The sequence below is a fragment of the Triplophysa dalaica genome, chromosome 9 (assembly GCF_015846415.1).
Source record: "Triplophysa dalaica isolate WHDGS20190420 chromosome 9, ASM1584641v1, whole genome shotgun sequence".
NCBI classification, from domain to species: Eukaryota; Metazoa; Chordata; class Actinopteri; order Cypriniformes; family Nemacheilidae; genus Triplophysa; species Triplophysa dalaica.
In genome coordinates this window covers 16,559,378-16,586,996 of record NC_079550.1, presented here as the reverse complement: position 1 = coordinate 16,586,996, position 27,619 = coordinate 16,559,378, and the positions used below count along the sequence as shown (strand labels likewise).

At 36.1% G+C, this 27,619-nt stretch overlaps 4 protein-coding genes across 4 annotated transcripts; 2 read left to right on the top strand and 2 right to left on the bottom strand.

Annotated features, from left to right (window-relative positions):
- Positions 1-3,161: 3,161 nt before the first annotated feature.
- On the bottom strand, positions 3,162-4,121 carry LOC130428948 (olfactory receptor 142-like). Its single transcript, XM_056757246.1, has one exon. The coding sequence runs from the start codon at positions 4,116-4,118 to the stop codon at positions 3,162-3,164; it is 957 nt and encodes a 318-aa protein (XP_056613224.1). The 5' UTR covers positions 4,119-4,121.
- A 3,990-nt stretch (positions 4,122-8,111) lies between these two features.
- Positions 8,112-9,083, top strand: LOC130428918 (olfactory receptor 52E8-like). The gene has a single exon (XM_056757212.1). It carries the CDS (start codon positions 8,121-8,123, stop codon positions 9,081-9,083), a length of 963 nt encoding a protein of 320 aa, XP_056613190.1. The 5' UTR covers positions 8,112-8,120.
- Positions 9,084-11,245: 2,162 nt separating this feature from the next.
- Positions 11,246-12,208, top strand: LOC130428772 (olfactory receptor 52E8-like). The gene has a single exon (XM_056757006.1). The coding sequence runs from the start codon at positions 11,246-11,248 to the stop codon at positions 12,206-12,208; it is 963 nt and encodes a 320-aa protein (XP_056612984.1).
- Positions 12,209-16,126: 3,918 nt separating this feature from the next.
- On the bottom strand, positions 16,127-17,107 carry or40a1 (odorant receptor, family 40, subfamily A, member 1). The gene has a single exon (XM_056756028.1). It carries the CDS (start codon positions 17,096-17,098, stop codon positions 16,127-16,129), a length of 972 nt encoding a protein of 323 aa, XP_056612006.1. The 5' UTR covers positions 17,099-17,107.
- Positions 17,108-27,619: the final 10,512 nt, after the last annotated feature.

Here is a 27,619-nt window from a genome sequence, read left to right as displayed (position 1 = left end):
CAAAGCACCCCCTGGGGATTGGTTGGGCAGAGCAACCTTTCCCTTAGGCCGGGATACCACATGACCTATCACAGATAGTTCTAACCTGCCTGGTGCTATCAGACGCAGTAACACCCCCACCGTGGGCTGTTCCGTCTGCTATACCCTCATGACTATGGTTCCCACACACGGTAACCCATGACCTTCCCCAGGTGGACCTCCACCTCGCGGTTAACTACCCAGTCCGCACATTCCATGCGTTCTCCTCCAAGGACGAGACCATACTTTTATCCACCATATTCCTCCCCACGGGTAGGAGGTGGCCTCTGTAGCGCTTCTCTGATTAAGAGTCGCGCTTACCCGGTGTAAACTGATCCGTACGGCCTCTCGCCTATAGAGAGCTAAGGCCCCGTCCGTGAAGGTTACCGGTCAGGGCTGTACCCATCTTTCTCAAGGAAAGCTCTGGAACCCCCCGACCACCACACTGGAAGGTTACAGTTTCACGAAAGCTTCGAGATGACACGCCCAGGCTTGTTACCGTCGCTTCGCTGACATTGTGACGCGATACAGCGTTGTGGCGTTTTCCATAGGCAACCCCATCTGTCGTTCTCGACACAACGTCGAGAGACCGACAGAAAGGGAACGTCTTGGTTACGTATGTAACCTCAGTTCCCTGATGGAGGGAACGAGACGTTGTGTCCCTTATGCCACGAACACGTATCGTATTCTGCTGCAGTTTGAGAGGTCTCAGGCTCTTCAGAACAAAAGGTAAGTGAATGCTGCACGCCGGCTTCCTTTTATACCGGATTTCCGGGGGCGGAGCCCGGCATGCAAATTGCATTCGCCAAATTTCATTGGCCTTTTCTATAGTAGTCAGAGTTGATTGGTTCTCAAGGGCGAACCCCATCTGTCGTTCTCGACACAACGTCTCGTTCCCTCCATCAGGGAACTGAGGTTACATACGTAACCAAGACGTTCTAATGCGTTCTGTTGTATTTTGTCGCACCGAGTCTGGTGTAGACATGGTGTTATGAGGATTTTAAAAGATACTCCACTGTTTGTTTGTTTTAATTATTGGAAAGTAAATAGGCATGAATAGCGTAAATCAAGTAGATCATTTATTTCTAATACATCACTTTTTCTATATAAAATAATATTGGAAATAAGAGAAGACGTCAGCTAAACATTTTTTAAGCAGAACATGTGCCTTTTATTTTACAGGGAGGTTTACCAGGACAAAATCTGAATGAATTTAAATATATATGTTTTGTGATTGAATAATTGTCAACGTCATGATGTGTCTGGGACAACATTTAAATCAACCAATCAGATTTCAGAAATAAATTGACAGTTTATTTTTTTAAATTTAGTCTTCCAACCAGGATGAGGTGCTTCTAGACAATTGTTTTTCACTTATCATTTCCCTCTGATTTTATGAGTAAGTTATGGTTAGGGTTGGGCTTTGGTGTTGGTTTAGGTTTTATTTATAAAAATGGGTAACACTTTATAATAACTGCACGCTATGAATCATTAGTTAAGCATCAGTACATAGTTAATTAATCATTTATGAAGCATTGGCCCCACATTAATAGACAATAGTAAGCAGTTTATAAATACAGCTATAAATGCTTTGTTCTTGATTTATAAGCATGTATATAATATGCTTAATAATCAAATTTCCATACTTTATTAAGGATGAATTTATCATTTCCAAATTAAGGATTACATTACCTACAAACCAGTTAGTTAGTTGTCAGTGGTTCATGAGATCATTTAGAAACTGCAAGTAAATGATTAATAAACTCTTTGAATGCACATTTATACATCTTATTATTCTGACATATAGTAACAGTTCCTTAATTTGTTAATAAATGCTTTTTTAACACATATTCCTGCTGTAATTCATGATTAATTAAGGTAGTTATAAAACATTTACTAGTTGTCAGTTAACTATTATTGTAAATTATTCTGTAAAGCATTTGTAAATGCTTTACAAGGCAAACATAGTCCTCACTTTAGATGAGCTCACAAAAAATAGTTATCCAAAAACTAGTAAATGTTTTATAACTACCTTATTTAATCATGAATTAGAGTAGGATTATGAGCCTTTAACTCTCCTTTGTAAATGCTTTACAAGGCATACATAGTCCTCACTTTAGATGTGCTCACAATAATAGTTAACTGACAACTAGTAAATGTTTTATTACTAACTTAATTAATCATGAATTACAGCAGGAATATGTGTTAAAAAAGCATTTATTAACAAATTAAGTAACTGATATGTCAGAATAATAAGATGTATAAATGTGCATTCAAAGAGTTTATTAATCATTTACTTGCAGTTTCTAAATGATCTCATGAACCACTGACAACTCCTAACTAGCTGGTTTGTAAGTAATGTAATCCTTAATTTAGAAATGATGAATTCATCCTTAATAAAGTATGAAAATTTGATTATTAAGCATATTATATACATGCTTATAAATCAAGAACAAAGCATTTATAACTGTATTTATAAACTGCTTACTATCAATGTGGGGCCAATGCTTCATAAATGATTAATTAACTATGTACCGATGCTTAACTAATGATTCACAGCATGCAGTTATTATAAAGTGTTACCTAAAAAGGTAGTCCTAAACACATCAACCCCGAGTTTGTTGTATACACATTTATTTCTGTCTCTTTTTTAATGTTTTCCATTGTTTTTACTTTGCAATAAAAACATAATGTAACATGCATCCGAACAGACTCTCAACAAAACTCGACCATTATAATTACAAAAAAATATTTTATAAGTAATTTTTATCAGAAGTGCATTAAGAGAGAAACAATAATATTGAATGACTTTACTCAACCGCAGGCTTCACAAAGGCATGGTTGATACAACACTTGTTGTTCCATATAAAAAGACATCAAACAAGCTAACTATTTTCTAATATGTATAATTATACAATAAATTAGCTTTTAAAAGAGCAACCCAGTTAAAATGTATTCTTTGTGAAATGGTGTATTTATAAATAATAATACAGATATGCGGTTGCATACATTTTTTAGATCAGATTCTTTAAAAAAAGAAAAATCATAACAGACACATTAAATCAACAAGTATCTAACGTTTTTTCCCTTACAACTAAAGATAGCTGGGATTGACACCAGGACTATCCATGACCCCCGGTGGATCATGGCAGCCTTGAATTAATGCCCACTCTTTTCCTTTGCAATTGTTGCACTAAGACATTCTTCACCTCTTCTGTTCTCAAACAGTAAATAATAGGATTAATCATGGGAGGCAACAGACTATACAGCATAATAATGACCAATCGCAAATCAGTACTGAACTTTATGTTGATATTGTTTGCTAAATAATTAAAACACCTGGGCAGGAAAAACAGAGCAATTATAATGAGCTGAGGACTGCAGGTGGAGAAAGACTTGAGTCTTCCTTGGATGCTCGATATACGCAAAACGGCCACAATAATGGCACAGTAAGAGAAAACAATTATAGCAAGTGAACCCAGCAGCACTACCATGGCCTGAATGAAAGCAGGATAACTATACTTTTCTCTGTTAGTGCAGGCCAGTGTTGTTATGGCTATGTGGTCACAGTAACAATGTACAATGGTGTTACCTGCACAGTATGGGAGAGGATATGCTCGTATGATCATCATCAAGGGGCCGAGCAGACCCAAAATCCAAGAGCAAAAGATCAGAATGAAAACATTTCTGTTTGTCATGATGCTGTGATATCGAAGTGGTAAACAAATGGCTGCATAGCGATCTATGGCCATGACTGCCAACAGAAGTGCAGTGACTGAGCCAAAGAAATGCACAAAAAACATCTGAAGAAAGCAACCTAGAAATGAAATAGTTCCATCTTGAAACCAATATCTGCTGATTATTTTGGGTAATGCAGTGTTGCTGAAGAGTACATCACACACAGCCAGATTTAGAATACAATAATATACAGGTTTCTGAAGGCTTTTAGATATTACAAATAACGTCAAAAAAACAGCATTTACCACCATTGTGCACATATAAACAAAGAACAGGACTGCTGACACAATGCCATAATATCGAGGCTGAAGTCCAGGAAACCCAGCAATAACAAAATCCTTAATAAAACTGACGTTTCCCATTGGCACGATGTGTCCTAGGAATAAAATTACAGTTCTGTATGTAGACAATGTTACCAATTATACAATTTGGATGATAAGGAAAAAATGTTTTTGATATTGTAATCCATCGAAATCTGCATCCAAATCCAGATGGTTAAAATGTTAACAAGAGGGCTTGCGCACCCCTTTCCATGAAGTGATTCAGAACAGGATTTGTTCAGGTTACCACTTTTTATATAGATCAATGAACATTCAAAATAGCATGACGTAAAACAAAACAAAGTCTCCCAAGGTAATTACAGCAGATATTTTCCTGTAAAATCAGGATGTAATTTAGCAATTTCGAAAACAGAGCAAACAGGGGAGACCTTTTACTCCAGTGAAACTTTCACTGCTTAGGTTTGTTTTTACCGTTTTGTGTATATTTATGAAAGTGCTACAGGAACTGTAAATCAGCAGGCCGTAACATACATCTGTTATCTGTTAATCTACATATTTGAATACAATGTATTTTCATGGTGGTGTTGTGAATTAAATATAAAAACATGGTTTTTCTACAAAATACCTAGAGACATGGTCCACGTTTTAAAAACCGTTATACAAAATATAATTTCAAACTACTTTTAAAGTGGTTAATACATGATAGTTAAAAATAAAAAAAACTTGCATAGCGTCATTTGTTTTCTCTAAATGCCCTCTCAAGAGATGTATTATTAGAGGATATATATGTTTGGATGATTCAAATGACATTCAATGATCACTGCTGCATGACAGAATACAGAAAGCACTGCTTTAAAGCTTTAAAGAACCTAATACAGTTTTGTATTCTAATTTCCATAAAGTTACATTTCCAGTTACATTTTCTTATACTTGTCATTTCTATTTTCAGCTTGGAATAACTACAAACGCAAGCTCAGCATGAATGCCATAAATACCAGTGTTTCACTCAATATGTCGTTGGTGCGTCCTGAATATTTTTTCATCATTGGACTCACAGCTACATGGGCATTTAATGCATTTATGGTAGGCATGTTAGTGTCGTTAATCAACCGCATTTCATTCTGTAAAACCAATGTTGTACAAAGTTTTTTTTGTGATCATGGGCCTCTGTATAAATTGTCATGTAATGGCAGAACCATTAAAGGTTCTATGTGTAAGTTTCAGAGGCCACTATTGGCGATGTAGGAAATTGCAACCTACAGCACCGCTAACCCCTCTCCCTCCCATTAAGAGAAGCTACGGTTGCCGTCACAGGAAAAAAGGGTTCCGAAAATGATAGCGGCCATTATCGGTGGTGTTGATAATTGCAATCTTCGTCTCACAGGCGAACAACAGACTGAAGTTTCGGACACAGGACAGAGACGTCGTCGTCCGAGACAGCAGAGACTAACCTTTGCAAGTCAAGTGACGAGGTTTATTTACAAAGAAAAATAAATAAATTAAATTACTTAATTCATCATTTACTCTAATCGTTATAGTGAATATTATTGTTACTTGTTAACATTGTGTCAGTGATTTATTCGCTTATTTTGAATAGCATTTTTTGGCACGGTAACTTGGTTCGTAATTTACAGCCTATTGAAACGGCTTGCTAATGCTAAAGGCGTGTAATCTACCCGCCAAAGTCTTAGCAGACATTTTTCTTATCATCACAGAGTCAATCAGAGGACTTAAACACAGGTAGTAAGAGGCAGAGGAAGAGGGTGGAGAGGTAGGGATGTTGGAGATGCAGGCAGGGCGAGGAGAGGCAGAGGAGCTAACGTTACCCGGGAGGACCACACAAGAGAGGATGTGGAAGCTAAGCAGTATTATAATATAATTTACACCCGATTTAATCAAATTATGATTGTAAACATGATTTCTAACTTGATTTGCACACGGCCATGCAATAATGACTTATGATACAATTAGTGCTAAAAATGTACAAGGAAAAACACTACTTCTCTTGATGATCATGCTCATCTATTAGCTAAAGCTATCAAACAAACTGGAGGCTTGTTTTGCCTCCAAAACAAGCTGCCACTTATACTGCGGAAATTAGACAAATTTACCGGTCCAGCAGAAAGCTGGCAACTTCGGCGTCACTTAGCAAACCCGTTTCCTGCTTCAGTGCCCTCCTTTTTTCAAAGAACCACGCCGATGTTTATTCGGGTTTTCTGCCGTTTTTTTGTCTCTATTTCGCCTTGTTGCATCGTATTTTCTCTTTTTTGACGACACAGATTGACGCTCTGTCGGCTCGTGTGCAGAGTATGTGTGGTCCGCCATTAGCGCAAATTTCACTTCTTACTGCAACAAAGAACCGTTTCTATTTCTAATAAAAAACACGACGATAAAATGTTGTTATTGTTCTTCCTCTACTTCTGCTTATCCTTCTATGTAGTGGCTTTGCAAGCTGCCTCCAAAACACATCCGGAGAAGAAGAACATAGTCCCGTGCATCCTCCCTTTTACGAAACGTGCTCAGTTTGTCCGTGTAGTGCTACTATAGAAACATGGCTGTGCAATTTGATAAATTACATGTAAGGGTGTGCCCGCGGTGTATATACATAAAATGGCTCATTGTAAGGTATATATATCCAGTATCCAGCGACTTCAAACATCCGTTGAAGAGGAGTGGACCAACATTCCAACAATCAACAACCTGATCAACTGCGAAGGAGATGTGTTGCATTGAGTAAGGCAAATGGTGGTCACAACAGATACTGATCCCCAATACCCCCAATACAGTAAAACTGCACATTTTAGACTACGTTCACACTGCCAGCCTTAAAGGAATCATTGGCCGGAAGTAAGTGTTTTTATTTGTCTTTTGTGTGTTATAAATTGCGTGACATTGCAAAAATTTAAGTGTCGGCACAAAAGATGTATTTTATCTAGAAGCATATGCTCACCCAGACCTGCTTGAAACGCCTCGTGTAACCACACCCCCACAACTTGACGTCAGCTCGTGGAGTGATTTGACTAAAACCGCCCAAATCTACACGCAAGTAATGTGGGCGGTCTTGTAAATTTCATTGTACCGTCGCCGGCCCAGCCTGATATTCCGAATATTTGAAGAGGCGTTACATTTCCGTGCAGTATTCGACCAATCACTACGCACTAGTGACCTGGCCAATCATAGAACACCTCGCTTTTCTGACCGATGAGCTTTGTAAAAAATCTGCGTATTTCAGAGAGGCGGATTATAGAGGAGATACAAACATGCACAGTATTTGGAAAATACAGCGCTTTTTAACCTTAAATCGTATATAGAAATTGTATTACATCTAAAGAAAACAATAACATTCGTTTTAGCCGAGTCAAATGACCCCTTTAATGCTCAATCCAGATTTTTTGCTCAAATCCGATTTCCAGTTTGGCTGTTCACATTATGTTTAGGAATGTGACCCATATCAGATTGCAGTGTGAACTGGTCGCGGTCCTGAACTGAATCGCATGCGCACAATTAACGTGTTAGGAGTTTATAACCATGCTGTCTAATCTGCATCTTGATATGTCAAACCTGTGAGGTGGACGGATATTCTCGGCAAAGGAGAAGTGCCACTGACAGATATTTAGACAGATTTGTGAACAATATTTGAGAGAAAAAGGCCTTTTGTGAACATAGAAAAAGTCTTGGATCATTGAATTCAGCGCATGAAAAATAAAGGCCAAAACAAAAGTGTTGCGTTTATAATTTTGGTCAGTTTACTGTTTACAGTTTACTTAGTTTGGCCAAAACATGTTGGTTAGAAATAGAAAAATTGTGTTGCGTCATTTGTTTTTTCTGAATGCCCTCTCAAGAGATGTATTGGAGGATATATATGTTTGGATGATTCAAATGACATTCAATGATCACTGCTGCATTACAGAATACAGAAAGCACAGCGTCATTTGAAGCAGCTCATGAAGCTTTAAAGAACTTTATGCAGTTTTGTATGCAAATTTCCATAAAGTTACATTTCCAGGATGTAGTTTTTTATCAGTTTTCTTATACTTGTCATTTCTATTTTCAGCTTGGCATAACTACAAACGCAAGCTCAGCATGAATGCCATAAATACCAGTGTTTCCCTCAATATGTCGTTTGTGCGTCCTGAATATTTTTTCATCACTGGACTCACAGGTATCCCATACAGTCGCTATTTCTATGTGTTTTTATTTTGCACTTACATCATTGCTGTAATTGGGAATTCTGCAGTTCTTCTCCTCATAGCTGCTGAACGGAGTCTGCACAGCCCAAAGTACATTGGTGTGTTTAATTTGGCTTTGGCTGACTTTGGTGAAACTAATGCATTGATTCCTAACATGATGAAGACTTTTCTTTTTGATTCACAGCACATCTCTTATAATGCTTGTTTGGCAAACATGTTTTTTGTATTCTTCTTTACTACGATGCAGTGCAGCACTCTTGTTGTTCTTTCATACGATCGCTTCATTGCAATTTGTTTACCACTCAGATATCATACCATTGTGACTAACACAGTCATGTGTTTAATTTTTTCGGCGATATGGACATTTAATGCTTTTATGGTGGCCCTGATTGTGTCTCTTATCAGCCGCCTTTCATTCTGTAAATCTAATGTAATACAAAGTTTTTTTTGTGATCATGGACCCATGTATAAGATGGCATGTAATGACAATAGTATTAATTTTATTTTAGCAAAACTTAACACGAGTTTATACCTTATAGTACCATTGATTCTTATAGTGCTGTCATATATATGTATTATGTTTGCCTTAAGTAAAGTCACAACTTGGGAAGGACGTTTAAAAGCTCTGAAGACCTGTGTTACACACCTGCTGTTGGTGGCATCTCTGTTTCTTCCAATTTTATGCATTTATCTTTTTGCTTCAACAACCACTCTCTCTCCCAATGCCAGGGTCATCAGCTCATCATTTTCGTATGCTATTCCACCAATGATAAATCCCATCATTTATGTTTTAAACACAGCTGAAATTAAAGACTTTGTTCGAAAAATGTTTAAAAACAGGTCTAGACCAATTTGAGATTATTCAAACTCACTGTATTATTTTTCCTTGTGCCTTTTAGCTATGGAGGATGAATTCTTAAAAAAAATTGAACTGGATAAAATTTACTAAAGTGAATGGATCAATAGACTAGTGTAAGATGTTTATGTGTATTGTAGGAACAATAATGACTTGCACTATATTTATTGATTCAGTCATTTAAACAGCTCTGATAAAATCAGTACATTTATTTATATTCAATGCAGTTTATTTTGAAGTGTGTATGTTGTTCTGTTTGTATCAAACTTTATTGCATTTACGCTTTCTGTTCTTCTGTTTTTGTACCTATCCAACATATATTCCAAAATGTATAGTTTAATCACAGCCGAAGTAGACCAGAAAATTTGTAAAATGGTTATTAGGAGAATTATACCAACTATAAAGAGGATTTTGAAAATGACTGCACTGTTTTAATTATTGGAAAGTAAAAGGCATGCAAATTTGTACATATTTAATCAAGTACATAATTTATGTGTATTACATAATATATAAAAAAGGAAATCAAATAATACAATAAGATAACCTCTGCTAATTAGTTTTTTTAAACATAACAGGAGACTTTAAATTTGACGGGAGATTTGCAAGGACAGAATGAATTGTGAAAAGACTAGTTTGAATGCAGTTTAAATAACTTTTTGTGTTTAAATAAATGCAAATAATTGGGTTTCATACCAGTCATTATACCCTCATATTGTAGCTCCATAAACAACCAAATCGCACGGCAAAAACTTAACTATTTTACGAGGTGGCTAATTTTGCCTAACTTGTGTGAATTCGCGTGATCTCATTCCTACATTTTAGTGCGATTGGCTTCAGTATTGCTTTTTTTTGTAATCTGACGTTTTTGTAAAATTCACAACATACAAGTTCATACGTTTAGCCACCTAGCAAAATAGTTACAAATTTAACTATAGTCTTTTACTGCAATCTAATGGATGAAATCAAGTAAATGTCAAATAAGTTTCATTTGATGATTAAATGCTGCATGGACAAAGTAGGCCTACTTCATGTACAGTAATATTCCTCTTTAAATGTGTCAGGCTGATCTCTAAATATTTATTTATTGTCACATTTGTCATCAATTAAGATGTAGCCATTTCTAATGCAGACCAACAATTAAATTAAAGAGTAAATAATTTTATTTATTTAGTGGAAACCCAAATGTAGTAAAATTCCCTTTCTATCGGTCTGTCGATTTTGTGTCGAGACGGAATGGGGTTTGAACTTGAGAACCCCTGATCTCTTGTCGTACTTTGAAAAGGTCAATGAACTTGACGAATTGCGGATTCGACCCAGCGGTCATGCAAGAACTCCGCACCACCGCCCACTTCGCTCTCCGTGCGACTAGGTGATGGCACCAGGGGTGCCTCCAGAAATTCTGGGCCCTATGGAAACCAAAATTTCTGGGCCCCCTACAAATGGGAAAATAAATGGGGGTCTGCTCTTCTGGGCCCTAAATCAGCCTGGGCCCATAGAATCGTCCTAACCTTCCATCCCTTTACTGCGCCCATGGATGGCACACGCGCTGGGTCGTAGAATGTCCACACTTGTGGTCCAAGACAATGAAGCCCAGGGTGACCCGTGACATCGGGCAAGACTCCTGCCACTCAGCCCATTCGCACCAATTGTGTACGCGCTGTGCATTATCGTATAATATGGCAGATATTTTATGATGAAACTTTCTTAGAGGTATGGTAAACATTGTTTAGAGCCTGTTATTCAAACAACAGTAGTGACCAAAGCATACTGCTAGTAAAAAAAACATCCATTACATCATTGTGTTTTCTGAATGCCCTCTCAAGAGATGTATCAAAGGATATATATATGTTTCATTTAGATTTTTATGTGTCATTTAGATTCAAATGACATTCAGTGATCACTGCTGCATGAGAGAATAAGGCAAGCACAGCCGAGTCATTAAAAGAAGCTCACATACTATCAAACTGTGGCTGTTATTGGTTATTCAGGTTCTATATGTTTATGCACACAGGTCTGTGTTTCAAATATTATGGAGTTTTGTATGCACACTTCTATTTCTATATATATATTCCAGGATTTATTTATTTTTTACATTTCAAACAGTTCATCTTATTCTCATATTTTCTATTTTCAGCTTGGGCAGAACATCAAACAAGATCACCATGAATGCCATGAATAGCAGTGTTGCCCATAATATCTCAGTTGTGCGTCCTGAATATTTTTTTATCACTGGACTCACAGGTATCCAATACAGCCGTTATTATTATATTTTCTTATTTTGCGTTTATTTTATTGCTGTAATTGGGAATTCTGCAGTTCTTCTCCTCATAGCTGCTGAACGGAGTCTGCACAGCCCAAAGTACATTGCCGTGTTTAATTTGGCTTTGGCTGACTTTGGTGAAACTAATGCATTGATTCCTAACATGATGAAGACTTTTCTTTTTGATTCACAGCACATCTCTTATAATGCTTGTTTGGCAAACATGTTTTTTGTATTCTTCTTTGCTACGATGCAGTGCAGCACTCTTGTTGTTCTGGCATACGATCGCTTCATTGCAATTTGTTTACCACTCAGATATCATGTATTTGTGACTAACACAGTCATGTGTTTAATTTTTTCAACGATATGGACATTTAATGCTTTTATCATGGCCCTGGTTGTGTCTCTTATCAGCCGCCTTTCATTCTGTAAATCTAATGTAATTCAAAGTTTTTTTTGTGATCATGGCCCCATGTATAAGATGGCATGTAATGACAATAGTATGAATTCTTTTTTAGCAAAACTTAACACAAGTTTATACCTTATAGTACCATTGATTCTTATAGTGCTGTCATATATATGTATTCTTTTTTCCTTAAGTAAAGTCACAACTTGGGAAGGACGTTTAAAAGCTCTGAAGACCTGTATTACACACCTGTTGTTGGTGGCATCTCTTTTTCTTCCTGTTACAGGCATTTATATTTATACATTCATAAATTCTCCTTCTGCCAATGCAAGAGTCATCAGCACATCTCTGGCATATGCTGTACCACCAATGTTAAATCCTATCATTTATGTTTTAAACACAGCTGAAATTAAAATCTTAATTAAAAAAGTCTTTAAAAACAAGTCTGGACCAATGTGAGGTATTTTCTAACCGAATGTATTAACGTTTTATTAATTGTGTGTTTTGCCTTTTAAATAAAAAAATATATATTAATTTAAGCAGAAATTTAGAAAAATGTATTGATTAATTCATTTAAACATACAACATGTGTTCTTCCTTGATTGATGTTCATATTCTGTACATTTGTAAAGAGGTTGTTTTGTGATTATGGACCACTGTGGCATGTAACAACAATAGAATTCATTGTTTTAAAGTGAGATTTAATTATCATAAATATCATATATTTTTCATTCTGAAGTAAAATCTTTGAGGGCTGTATAAAGTCCCAAAGACCTCTTTTTCTAGCCTGCTGTCAGTATAATTTTGTTCGGCCTACAGTATGTTAATGTTTCCCTGATCCAATGCATGAAAATAAAGTTGAAAAACAGATTATGAGCTACTGAATTTATCATTCACCTTCTGTGTGTTCATTTAAAAAAATGCCTAATAAACTGTTGCTTGGCATCTGCTCATGACTCTGTGAGATTTTGTTTGAAAGTGGAGGGTCCATTACAAAATATCTGTATGTCAGACAGTTTATTATTCACGGTCAGAGGTTCGATGCTTTCTTTGCTATAGATGGCTACGACTCTCTGTGTAATTTACTTTGACTTTAAATCTTGCTTTTGAAATTTTTTCTCTCTGTTAATCTGCAGAAACATAAAGACAGTATCATGAAGTCTTTATTATGCATCGGATTACACCATTTGATACATGTTTTTTCTTTATTCCCTGTGAGTGTATGCCTTTGTGGCTGCCTGTTGATAACAAACAGATCTATTCAGAGCTCTGTTATACAACTCAGGTCATTAACAAACCCCCTTGTGTCATACTAAAGTTCTTCATGTATACTACATGAAAATATGTTTATTCACAATTTCTGATATCAGTCATTACATTAAGAATTGGGTTAATAGTAATATTATCAGTGTATCTTAAAGTAACTATAAACTACATAGGCTAAATCTATACAGACAATAACCTCCACATATTGCCTATGGTGTGATAGCCAAAATGTGGATAATTTAACAGTGAAGATACATCTCTCTTATGCAATTTCTTATCTTAAATTTAAACATTAACACAACAAATAAAATATATTATTTACCACTTGTTTTCTATATTTTTGCTTTCATAGGATACATATGGTTTATTTGTCAACTACTCTTACAGGTATGTAAAAACAGGAATAGTTTTATATATACATTCTTTCTGTCTCTGCAAGATCACTAGAAAATCTCTAGCGTTTCTTTGTTTTTAGTTTGGTTATATTTTTGTGTTTTTTTTTTGTGATGGTACCTAGTAAAAATACTAACAACTCTTATCTAAATATAATAAATCTAAAGGTATTTTTTTCCAACATTATGATAAAAATGTGCTTATTTTTAAATATTTAATAGATAGATAGATCTAATAAATCTATCTATTATAGAAAGACACAATTAGTGGAAGAAGGACTTAATGTAATTATATTACAGTCAATATTTTGGCAATGATCAATATTGTTATTTTTCGAATTACAATTGAATGAAGGAATATCAGAAAGTGAATTCTCATCTGAGCCAAAGGTCATAGTGAAATTAATATTTCATTATCTTTCATAATATCTAAGGACAGTTTTGCACTCCAGGGAGATTATAAAGGGCGACTGGGACTAATACACACACACTACCCATCCAGCCTTAATCTACTTGTGGGTTTTGCGGTGAGTAAGATCCATAATTAATAATTGTACATATTAATATTTTTAAGAAATATATAATAGTTTGATGTATCAAATGTATACTTTAATTTAAGCATTTAGTGTGTGAAGTCATGTCAAATAAATAAATGGATTGCTTATAGATTCTCAGCATTTCAAAGCCTTTTGCCTTTACACAAAGGACACAATGTTCCTTCATAGTATTGTTTAAATGCAATTCAATCCATCAACCTTTGCAAGTCAAGGTTACTTCAATTGTGGACTGTTTCTATCCCATAACTCATGTTACACACATCAGAAGAAATGAGAATAAAGTGTTAAAACAAGATGAGAAAAAAATGAGAAATAAGCCATTTCGTTTTATTGTTCCAATAAACAATAAGAAAATCTAGATGAACACATACTGAAAATAAATGTTATGTTGTGAAGAATTTTATGTTAGATTTATTAGCTGCCTTTAAGGTAATTATTTTCTCAATATATAAGCCTATTTGGCCTACTATTTTACCCATCTTCATCTTAATTTTTCCTACTATTGCAGTCAATGATGTCAGAGAATGAAAAATTGCTAACAAATGTTTCTACGGTTACCATTTCTCTTACACCAGTTTTAAAATGTAGGTTGACTGAATAATCTAATTTTGTGATTTATAAAAGTTTTGCCTGAAACATGTATAAAAAAAAAAGATTTGTTCATGACATACTTTAACTCTCACATATACTCACATGGACCTCAACAGTTAACACATCGCCCTCAATATTGGTGCCAATTAAAACCATTTTATAAAATCTAAAAAGTGTGTTTAGATGAACTCTTCAGAGGACTCAATAAACAATTAACAATGAATTACGAAGTACTATAGGCCTAAATTTTAAAAAGTCTCGTATGGGTTAAATATGTAATATATTTTTAGGTGTCAGGTCTTTACAATGAACTTTTTATTTTCACACTAGCAGTCAACAGTGAATCTTGGTTAAGTCCTTAGTTAGGCCTGAAAATTCAGCACTTCCTTGACAAACATTGAATTTCTATTTTGGCAAGTCTGTAAGCAAGCAAAATAAATATGTATATATATATATATATATATATATATATATATATATATGCAAAACAATTAATTCAGATTTGTTAGTTTACATTTTGAGGTCAAAGTGTATAAGAGCTTTTATTCTGCAGGTCAGCGATCTATCTTCATAGACACCGTATTATGTCCTCTCCTGTCATCTGGTGGACAAATCTGAGTATGCATGCTACTGATTTCAGCCACAATAACTGACGATCCAACAATCCATCCATCCATCCATTTTCTACCGCTTATCCGAACTACCTCGGGTCACGGGGAGCCTGCGCCTATCTCAGGAGTCATCGGGCATCAAGGCAGGATACACCCTGGATGGAGTGCCAACCCATCGCAGGGCACACACACTCACTCATTCACTCACGCACTCACACCCTACGGACAATTTTTCCAGAGATGCCAATCAACCTACCATGCATGTCTTTGGACCAGGGGAGGAAACCGGAGTGATCCAACAATCCAATTTATTTATTTCAGAGTGTTTATTTCTTCTGTATTAATTTTAAAAGTAAGATTAAGTATAGTCTTATTAAGTATAAACTCCAAAATAAAACTGTCTTAATGTAACAGCTGCTTAAAGGATCTTATTTGTTAAATTTAATGAATTGCAAAAGAAGGAGGTTAATTTTGAAATGTCTTAGTTTTGTTATATTATTTCATGTAAATTCTGAAATTAAATAAGGAAGCAAATTGATAGACATAATTTGTCTTGATATTCAGCACAGGTGCAAAATACAGTGCCCCCTTCTGTACATTGCAATTCAATACATGTAATTTTTTTGCCTTTTGTCATTAGAAATGTATTAAAAAATCACTTTCTTTTAAATTGTTCTCTATAGTCAGATGTAAAAAGGCTATAAATCTAAAACGGCCTTCTTTTGGATTAAATGCACACTAATTGTTCAAACATCTATTTTGTTTGTACTTTCTAAGTTTTGAGAGAAAATGAATACAATTCAATAAAATGAATACAATGGAATATTCATGATGAATCAAAAACATGTCAAATATAAATCTAGAACATTTCAGACAAATTTCCTCCTAAAATAAAATAGTTTTTGTTCAAATAAAAAGTGCCATTTTTCAGAAGAAAAGTGAATTTTATTAACCGTTTACCTATCTATCGATCTCTTGTGTCACTTTTGGCTTTCTAAGCATCTTCACTAACTTGTCTCTCAGTTCGTCTGTCTTTAAGCTGTAGATGATGGGGTTCAGCATTGGGGGGAGAGTAACAGACACTGTCAAAACAGCTGTAAAAACATCAACATTCTGAACTAATCGCAGATTCCCCAGTACATACGCCAGGATGACTGGAATGTAATAGATCAGGACCAGCAGCAGGTGGTTGAGACAGGTGTGAAAGGCCTTCCAGCGCTGTGCTATGGATGCAATCCGCAGCACTGCCACCACCACTATCACATAAGTGAGAATAATAAACACTAAGGGGCCCAACAAAGTCACCAGTGTCTTGGCTGTAGCCAGTTTTCTGTTGTAGGAAATATCTGTACAGGCCAATCTGTAGACAGGACCATGCTCGCAACAGCAGCTACGGACCTCTCGAGAGCCGCAGTACGGCAGCCTGGCAGCGAGACTGACTGGGAAAATATCTAGCAGAAAAACCAGAGACCAAATCCCTGCTATTATAAGCATCATCCTCAGATTGGTGTTAATGGTGGGGTATCGCAGGGGCCAGCAAATGGCAACCAGGCGGTCATAAGCCAGGAGAGCGAGAGAGAACGATTCCATGTCGCCAAAGAAATGCATGAAAAACATTTGAGAGAAGCAAGTTCCAAATGAAACCCTGTTGTGGTTGAACACAAAGACGGGCACCATTTGAGGGATGATAACACTGTTCATTGAAATGTCCACTATGGCCAGATTGCACACAGCAAGATATTTGGGGTTGTGTAGACTGGAGTTCATTAGGACGACGGCCAGTAGAACAATATTGCCAAGCAAGGTGATGATGTAGATAGTCGACAAGGCCAAAATGAGGTAGTTTTTGTTGGCCAAAGTGAGAAAGGCAACTAGATAAAATCCATCATCGATAGCAGTCGTTGTATTACTGAGGACAGCTGAAAAATTCATTTGAGCTCCTGTGAATCTGAGAGGAAAAAAGTTGTGTGAAGTTTTTAGAACATTTTACAACAGGTTTCAAGAGAAAAACATTTGTTAAAATGGACATACAAAACCAAATATTTTGTCCCAAGAAATAACATTAGAATATATTTTTTCTCTTTTAGTCACAATTAAAACCAACAGTATATCGATCCCATTTCTTCATAGTTTCATAAATGGAATAGCAATATGACACACTGAAAACTCTGTAAATAGACAACTGGCAAATTGTCACAAAACAAAAAGAATCCCCACCAATTTGTCTCGAAACTGGCTTTGGTTTGAAATCCTGCAGAGCTCCAGCAGGAAAAGAGGTTCATTTATAAAGCTTTTAAACAGTCAATTGGGTCTCATTAACTATTGTTGTGCAAACAAAGAAATCATTTGATTTTTTCGTGCTATACTAATTGAGAAAACATTTCTCATGAGTATTTCATTAGTAGAGTTATTATGTCTAAACACAGCTTTTGTTCAAATAGTGAGGGTGTAGTGGGTATGAAGGAGTCTTTACATTTGGGGTGATTAAATCTGGCCCACAGAGACGAAGAAAAAGCTAAATATTTTGTTCTCATTAACTCAAAGGCAAGATTTCATCATCCTCCAATCAAACCACACACTTTATTGTTAGAAAAACCGCATTGTGCTCACCGCCGAGGCAAATAAAAGCTCATGTCGATTATATGACACATTAAAAGCTTTGTGAGGATGGCTACATATAGGGATTGTTCCCCCAAAAATGAGAATTCTGTCATCATGTACTCTCCCTTTTGATTTGCATTGGATTTGTGTCAATACAATAGAAGTCAGTCACCATTGTTCTTTTACACACATTCTTCAAAATATCTTCTTTTGTGTCATACATGTTTGAAATGATAAAAGGCTGAGTAAATGATGACAGAATTCTTATTTTTTGGTGAACTATTACTTCAAGTTTTTTTGATAAGAAAAGTAAGCCACTGCATAACTTTGTCTTCTGATTGTAAATGCCCCCCCATAGAGCAGGCACTTTGTGCAGTCGATGTTAGTTCTGTCAGGACCTCTGTCGTGTTCAAACCATAGCAATGTTTAAAGGCCAGGTAGGCAATCCTTTCCAGAAGCGTTTTATGTCATGCTTGTTGGAAGTCTCTTAACATCCTGATAGCAATCAATAGGTAAAGTGATAGATTGGTATCGATGTAAACCCAAATGTTCAAAATAATCAAAACTTATACTTAATTTAAAAAAAAAGTTCTACTTAAATGTTTTAAGTTCCTGAAACACTTTTTTAATTTTGAGTATTATTTTTGATATTGATTATTTATCTCAACTTTTTGACTAAAAGTCAAAAAATGTATTTGCTCCTTGTTCAATTTACTTAATTTAAACATGTTAAATCAACACAAATGGTCCAGAAGGATTGCCAATTACCAGCATGCTTTGCGTCAGACTGCATTAAGAGGGTAATTAAAAAAAAAAATATTTTATATGTTTTTAGTAAGTTTAAGACTTGTTAGTGTTTAATGTTGACTTCTCTTAGATATTTACAAGAGATATTTTTCAGTTTTGTGGTTTCCATTTGTTTAGAAGAGTGTGCATATGCCTAGTCGCTGCAAAGCTACATTTCACCTATAACATGTGTTATGTTACCAGTGAGCAGTAACATGACAACCTTGCATGGACAGAGCGGGTGCGCAGCAATACATGTCCCCCCACCTGGGGAACCGGAACAGTTCTTGATGCTTAACAGGATAAAATTAAAATTATCTGACAGAAACAGGCAGATATGGAGGAGATGGGGATGGAGGTGGGTTTCGCATGCAGCACGATCAAGGAGCTGATAAGGAGCAAAGAAAGGCAACTTACATAGGATGCATGCAGTCTAGTACGTGTTGCATAACTGTTGGTTAACGTTGATTAGCTGCACCTGATCTGATCGGCTGGTGCAAGCTAGGCCCTGTCCAAAATGGTGCAGTCCACACACAATGACGTCAGGAAGTGCAGACCTATAGGGCACTAGGCACAAGTCCACATGGGTACATGGGAGTGCATTTTGGGACAGGCTTGAGGTCATCACGCCAGAAAGATCAAGCAGTGCTTTCTAATCACTCTCACAGTACATTGTTGTCATTCGCTGGTCAGTTTGCGCAGTGCCCGCGTGATGTCTATCACACTTGTTGTCCCATTGTTGTTATTTGGGAGTGGAGCTGCCATTTGTTTATATTTTCTGTATCTCATGTGTTGATATGCCACCTTAGCATTATGGAATAGATACATATGTTTGTAATGCATTAATTTGTCATAGCGTAAATGCAACTGCTTATGTATATTTATTTATCTGTATACACTATTCTTCTGTATACACTTCTTGATATACATATATGATGGCATATGGCATATAAGTAAGAAAATGCACTGCATTAAAAGTTTTTATTCTTAAATAGCTGGCTTATAGAAAATAAATGAGCAGTAATGTGAATGAGTAACTAATTAAAACATTAATTAGAATTTTATCAAAAGATATATTTAAAAGTGCATCCGTCATGTTTACGTAAATGTTTGACATCCACAACACTACTCCCATTCGTTCTGTGATTGGGCATCGCAAGGAGTCCTGGCTAGGGGACTTCAATGGAGTCTGCATCAATCCGGGTTTCCTGAAGACCCCATCGAGGGCACAAATGAGGTGTGATTTCTGAGCGCTAAAAAGACATAACAAATGGACTCGTTGACTTGGCGAGCATGCACAATTTAAGTCCACAAGACCCCAAATCCAAATGAAGTGCGCCATTTGGGACAGGGCCATAGACTCATACGTGATCTACCAGAACTGATTCATCCATGAAGGGTTAAATTAAGTTGCTTCAACACTTGAAGGTTTTCGTAAAACTATGTGCAAACAGAATGTCTTTTGCCTCTAAAATATTTGTCTAATAGTGTCTACATTCACTCTAATAGAATTCATTTTCCCTTTATACTATGGCAGTAAATGGGGAATGAGATCTGTTTGGTGACTGACATTCTTACATATAACTTCCATTGTGTTAAGGAGAACTAAGACATTTATACACGTTTGGTTTGGAACGATCTGAGGGTGAGTAAATGATGACAGAATTTGAACTATCCCTTTAAGCCATACAGTACAAACGCCACATAAAACCTCAAGACATATTTAGTATTGATGCGAGGTCTTATGTAAAATGAACACTAAAGAAACATCTGGCCAAAAATAAATTATTTTAGTGTTGGTTGGGCCTATAAGGCCTAAATATATGAATCAGTTTACAAAATAGGCCCATAGACATTTCTGATGTAACTGGATTATATTTGTTATATAAATATGCACTTTTACTATGCTCCCAATTTAAATTTGTTCCCTTTTTTCATGCGTATCCCTTAGAGACTCATTATCTTGTTTTGACAGACCCAGGACTCCCGAGAGCCACTTTAGAAACAAACAAAGTACATTCATTAAACTAATGAACATTACGTAATACTGTTGCTACAGTACACAAACGGTTGACATGCAACAATAACACTCAACAGGTCTCCTGATAATAAAATGGTTAATTGATGAAACACTTTTTTTTTAATAAGCTATCACATGACTCTGATATGCAGCATAATGGAGAGAAGTGAGTTTCTTAACAATGTAACAATCTAACTTTCTTTAGTAATTTAAACCACATCATCTTCCCTGTGATTTTTCAGGTTAAAGCTGCTTTGAAACAATGCAACACTGTAGAAATTAACGCCATTATAAATAATCTTTAAAAACTATTTTACATCATAAGACAGGACATGTATGTTGTCTTTGTTAAAGGAACATTAGAGAGTCTTTTATATCCTTTATAGAGGATATAACATATACAAAACTATTTCTTCAGAGGTGTATAAAGACCTAAAGTAATGAGCTGTTATGATTGTAATACCTTAGAATAAGCTATTTATATCCACATAGAGCGGGCCTACATACATTGAATTTACATTCATTTCATACATTTTTTGTACAGCAGCCCTAAACTGACAACTGTAAAGCGCCCGTTTCCTCTTCCTCTCCCCTGCGGTATCCACCTTATTTTTGAAAGCGGAAGTAAACGATGTGACAAACTTCCTTTTTGTGTTAAGACTTCCATATTATTAACTGGCCGGTGGAAAACAAAGGAAATGTGTCGCTGCGGGAGCATGCTCAAAACGCTCATGAATATTTTTCACACCTGCAATGTATTACACAGTGGGAGGAAGAAGTGGCCTGATATATCTATATTTATCTATGGGATTTATTCAATTACTTCACATTTCCTGTCAGAGTTGAAACCATAAAAGCATACCCGTACCAGTAACGTTACACGCACAATGGGAAATTCAGTCAAATTTGTACATGACAGACCACAAATTTGTGTATTTAAAAGCAGATGTGAATACCAGTCTAAGTTGAGCAATTCCTGAATCCTTGCAACTAATGACGGAAGCATGGAGACGGCTGCTTTGATTGGATAGCAGATGCATAGTAAATTTAGTTGGGGCCTTCTGTGAATTTGGTTAGACAAGTAACGTTAGGTTACACATTAGCACCATTTGCACTGGATGAGTATTATCAGGGGACCCCGTGTAATTTATAAGTTACCTCCCCATATCTGTATTTCATATGGCGAATTCGGATAATTGAAGGCTGCGATTTTACTCAAATTTACTGACTTATTTCCTGGATGTGATAGCAAGGCTTTGCGTATAGTATGTATAGCCTATAGTTGTATGGTGTTTAAAGGGGTGCTGCGATGATGTGTTATGCATTCTGCCTTCTTTACAATCTTAAACCTTCTATCTTCTCATGTTTAACATGGTCAACTTGTCAAAAAAGGAGTTTGGCGTATAACGTAGTATTTCTGTGCTCGAAACACTCCCCCGCGATCATACAGGTTTTGAAAAGTATTTTTTGAACATATAAAACTGTTTCATAACAATTTTTCTTAGTCTCTTATTAGAAAATTCTCCCGAAAAAGGATGCGGGAGAAGTAGCATGCAAAGACGTCACCTTCACTTGTGTGCAGGAGAAAAAGAGAGAGCTCGTACGTTCTCAAAGTTCAGGTGTTTCTTTGTTCACTGTATTTGGGTGATGAGTGTTATATAAACGATGGATATAATGCTGGATTTAGAGATCGTTTGAAACTGATATATGGAGCCACCCCAGTGCTTAATGATGCCGGACATGAACCGTATGAGGTGAGTAAAACTGATGTCTGTGTTTTTTTAGAATGTGCTTTAACATAGCCTAACCCCCTGATAAGTGCCGTATGATTTCGGAAATAATTGTACAGCTGTATATCTTTTATAAATGTGATCAAACTAAATACTCTTCGAAGATACAAAGTATGCAACTGTATTCTATAGGTACTCAAGATTTATTTGAGATTGTCAGAAACCGCGTGTGTAAGGGCGGCTTTGATGATATATTAAAGACCTATCAGCATTTGAGATCTTCTTTCGCGGTGATCTTCTTTCAAGAAGAATCATTCAAGTCAAATGTTACGAGAGTTGCCATTTAAATGAACAAACAGGAGACTCCTGGCCAAAACGACAATGTTGGCAGACTTATGGATATGACCCAGCACCCAAAATAATATCAAAACAGCCTCCATTATTTGCAAACGGTGATTAAAACCTTGAAAATTAAATATGAGCCCGCCAAATCATAGAGATGCTGATTCGCATGGGACTAATATTATCACAGGACCTAGGTGTTTGTCATAATATGGTAGGTAATTTGTGAGGGAATTTTTACTTTACAAATTAAGGACATGGCCGATTCGCAAAGGATTAAGATCACAGGTAACCTCTGCAATTATTACAAATTACTAGAGGTCCCCAGGTAACACTAATCTCGTTTCGAATAGGGCTATCAGGGCATATCAAGCGATCTCTAACAAAGCAGTAGTTATGCATAGTAAAAAAAACACATAAGGGTCCGCGTCTTTCCTATCTGATCCATTATTGACAGCACAGCACTGCTTTTTAATTTTAGTCTCTCCGCAAATCAGGCGTCGACCTGTGCCTTCTTCACAAAGGAATCTGTGGTGAAATAAAGCAAACAACACTCAATGTTAGAGAAGTAGTCATAGATATTCTTATTTGGAGGCGGTGTTCAACCTATCTATGGTGTCCGCTGGGCCTGGTGTCAATAACAGTTGTTTTTTCAGTAACAAGGGCGTTTTCAGTTCTGACACTTACAAGAATTTCGCCTGAATACGATTCCGTCTAATATATCAAAAGCTGGTGTTAAAATGTATGTCCTAATTCATGACTCCTTTAACTGTAAATTTAGTCATCATTGAGTAAAAGAGTAAAACGCAAACTCTCTTTCTCTCTGTGCAGTATCTGGACGAGTACAATATTAAGGGCTGATTCACATTTGCATGCAGTGCAACACATTCTTTTGTTCAGACGCCTTCAGCACTCTCAAGGAGTTTCACAGGCCGACCTGCCTTGCATCCAAAATGCAGTAGTATTTAAGCTAACAGAGTAAACTAACTACGTCATTACTTGGATAAATCAAGCTTACATGATTGGTTATCAATAGATAAACAAGAACACAAAGCTCTCAAACAATTCGTGAGTCCTCAAACAGGACACATAGTCCTATAGACTATCGAAGATGACAGGCATTTACTATAATACGAATTAAAACATGACATTATGTCTGTCGTGATATTCCACACTTTCCCACTTTCCTGAAACAATACAATCACACAAAAAAACCTCCTCACGGGTAGAGTGTGTGATAGAAGGGTTTCGAACATGATGAAAAGAAGTACCTTTTTACAGTCACATCGACCTAGCAGGAAATGAGACCCTAAGCATTCATTAGAGACTGAAACCATGAATTATTCTCTACGTTCTGTATTAGAAAAGGTTCATGTTCGTGTATTATAAGATAATGCGTGGTCTTTAAGCACAAAGGACTGGAATGGAGTGTGTTGTCTCTCTTCCGTAGTTTGGTGAATTATTTCATTAAGTTAATAAAGCGAATGGTCACTGTAGTAGAGTAGGCGAGGCGAGACCGTGGTTCGAGTCCGGTGAGTAATTGTGAATGAGCGCCAGCTGTGCGCACACCGGGCTCGAATCACGTAGGAAATTGGGAGCATATAAAAGGAACGAGCGACCGGACCGTCGAAGAGAGAGGACTGGGCCCGAACTTGTGTTATGTTTGTATTTGTATTTGTATTTGTATTTGTATTTGTATTTGTATTTGTATTTGTATTTGTATTTGTATTTTTATTTTTATTTGTGTTTATGTTTTGTTCGCCGGCGGTCGTCCGTGAGGGGCCGCCAGCTGTCATATTACTTTATTAAATGTTTTGAAATGTCTTCCGGTTCCCGACTCCTTTTATTGAACTTTGTTACAGTCATATGCCCCGTTTAGATGTAAAACTGTTTATTTTATTCACATGTGGTTTTCTCATGGTCATATGGCAATGTTTTTACCGTGTAGCTTACGTGGATGATACTAAACGATAGGCCTACAAAATTGAATTGAACACATTTCTCTTGTTTTGTTTGTTTTTGGCATTAATTTTCAAGCTCAACTGGGTCCTAGTTGCTGTGTTTTTTTCTTTTGATAAGTTCATTGACTGCATTTACTCTCAGATGTGGTTCCATGCATGTTCAAATAAAGATTTGTGTTGACCCTTATAAGTTTTTTGTCAAGAGCCTTTCAACAATTCAAAGGAACAATAGGCAGGAGATAGGTGTTTATGGGTGTTTTCCCTGTAAGCTAATAAACCATTTAGGAGAAGGGAGAACAAACAACAATACATTTTAAACGTATTGCCCATAAATGGTGTTGCTTCTAGTACTTACACATACACACACAGAAAGAGACAACTTTTCCTATTTCCCAAAAATCATTTTAAAGCAACTTTACATGATAAAAAAAGAATTAAGATGAGAGTACATTCACAGCAATGCAAGAACGAGTGTGTCTGTCAGTCACAGGGATTGGCATCATCTCTCCAATGAGTCTGTTAGACTGGAGCAGGAAATTAATACACATAATAATTACTTTTATTTGAATTTAATATTTTACTAAAACTGTGGACACAGGATGCATTCTGTAAATTCTGGCAAAAGATATGTATTTAATTTAGATATAGGTGATTACTATATAAATGGTATGTAGAAATCCTATTCCAAAATTAAACAGAACCTTGGCATTCAGGACAAACAAAAACATACTTCAAATTGGGTCGGTTCACACATTCCCAGTGAAACCACCCATTACAACAGTCGCACTGAATCTAAACAAGACAATGACATTACACCATGTTTTAAAACGACACTCAAAGAAGATTCAAAGAGTAATTGCTGATTATCAGACCCAAGAGTTCTGTGTAATCTTGTGTGAAATTTGTCCCCACATGTCAAGCATAAGTCTGACAGGTCATCTATGGAAATAAAAGCATCAACATTATGCAATTAATATTGATGAAACAAATGTGTCAGTTGAACTTTTTTCATATTAGGCCTATATATGTTGTGTGTGTGTCCCTGCATATATACATACCATTCTCTTGTAGACACAGGCCCATTTATTTGTGAAACACTCAAGAGTCAATATTCGCTGTGTGTGTGTGTGTGTATGTGCGTGCGTGTGTGTGTACTAGAAGGAAAGCCTTTTGTGGGCAATAATTTCAATATGTCCATTTGTCGTTTGTTCTCTCATTTAGCTTTAGCTCACAGGGAAAACACCAATAAACACCTTTCGCCAGCCGATTGTTCTTTGTAATTTACTTATGTATAGGCTATTTACTTATATATTTAATATAGGCATATTACTTATTAATTTATATTGATGCTCACAATTATATTTTCATCCTTTTTTTAAACACAAGGCACTGAAAATCGATGAGAAAACTGCTTAAATGAACATCAAACCAAGGACTGAATTACATGAATCATCTTCTGCTTAAGGCCAAATACATTTGGTGGTCTTTATTTACTTCAGGTGAATTAGTGGACATGGCAGTGGTAGAACGACAATAATGCTTGGCCCCTAATTTTCATTGAGATATTATATATTAATCTTTAGGAAATTGTATTTATAAATATGTAATACTGATGGCATTGGTTTTGTCCTACCAAGTTATTGGCATAGCATTAAATCTCAATTTAATGCATTCTAAAAAATCTTAATTTAATGCCTTCCTGTATTTTTACTGCATACATTGTCACTCAGAGGCCAACACTAGATTAACCTAAAAACTGATGCAGTGCAAGCCATTTTAACATTTTAATCAATGTTTGCTCACCTGTGAGATTATCTTTACTTCTGTAAAAACAACAGCTCTAATTCTCATGCAAAATTACTTAAAGCTCCAAATAATGCTTCTGGCAAAACAAAATACAGAATGTACAGAAATGTTACGTTTTGTTTCATGTTAATATGTAAGCATAAATACATTTGAAAATGTTTTACATATTATTTGGATTCATAACTGTAGTGTAAGTCATAAGGCAGTAGAGGGCGATATATTATAGCCTAATTATAAAACTCACATGTTGGTTTACTCAATTGAGATGTAATCCAATCAGTGCCGGCCCTACCTAATAAGCGATATCGGCAGTTGCATGGGGGCTCTGTGGCCACTAGGGGAGGGCACTGTCTCACATGACAGTCTTGGCCCTGTATAAGCCTACATAGGCCTGGCTTCATGCTTATCTGTTGCCCTCCACCACATCCTCCAGTGTCCTTAGATTTTTTTTTGAAAAATGAATTTACTAATTCACAAATACAGTAAAACTGACTGTAGTGCATGTTATTACTTTTGATGCTCTGCTTGTAACGTCTATCTTTTGAATAAACTTATTGCACACTTTAAGCTTTCTAAGTTATGTTGTGTGTATTTACAAGTCAGAATTTACATTTATGCATTTGGCAGATGCTTTTTTCCAAAGGGACTTACATTAATTGCATTATACTATACATTCTGTGTATGTGCCATCCCTGGGATCGAACCCATGATCTCGGCATTGCTAGAACCATGCTCTAACCATTGAGCCACAGGAAAGCTGTACAGGGATAATATTGTGTTGTTAATTTATAATAGTAATAATAGTATGTTGTGTACATTAGATGATGGGGGGCCTCCTTTTGTAATTTTGCAGTTTGGGGCCCCCAAAATGCTAGGGCCGGCCCTGAGTCCAATCATGTAATGAAAGAAACATCAGACATTCCCATGGTTAACAACGAGTATAAATAAGATAAATACAGATCAACAAAGTGTTTTTTTTTCAAGAGTTATACATCTTAAGATATGACTATGCTATTTATTACTTTACTGTAAATATAAAATAAAAGTGAATACTTAACAATGACTAATAGTTATCATGTCTGCTATTATAAAGTAATGTGCTTAATTAATTAAATTTACATTTAGTCATTTATCAGCCGTAAACTTGAAGTCTGAGACTGCAGGCGAGACACCCAGAAACACATTACAAAGGCAAGCTCAAAGTTTT

Excerpts from the sequence above, each read along its gene's own strand:
- or40a1 (XM_056756028.1), bottom strand. The coding sequence starts at position 17,098 with ATGAATTTTTCAGCTGTCCTCAGTAATACAACGACTGCTATCGATGAT.
- LOC130428918 (XM_056757212.1), top strand. The coding sequence starts at position 8,121 with ATGAATGCCATAAATACCAGTGTTTCCCTCAATATGTCGTTTGTGCGT.
- LOC130428772 (XM_056757006.1), top strand. The coding sequence starts at position 11,246 with ATGAATGCCATGAATAGCAGTGTTGCCCATAATATCTCAGTTGTGCGT.
- LOC130428948 (XM_056757246.1), bottom strand. The coding sequence starts at position 4,118 with ATGGGAAACGTCAGTTTTATTAAGGATTTTGTTATTGCTGGGTTTCCT.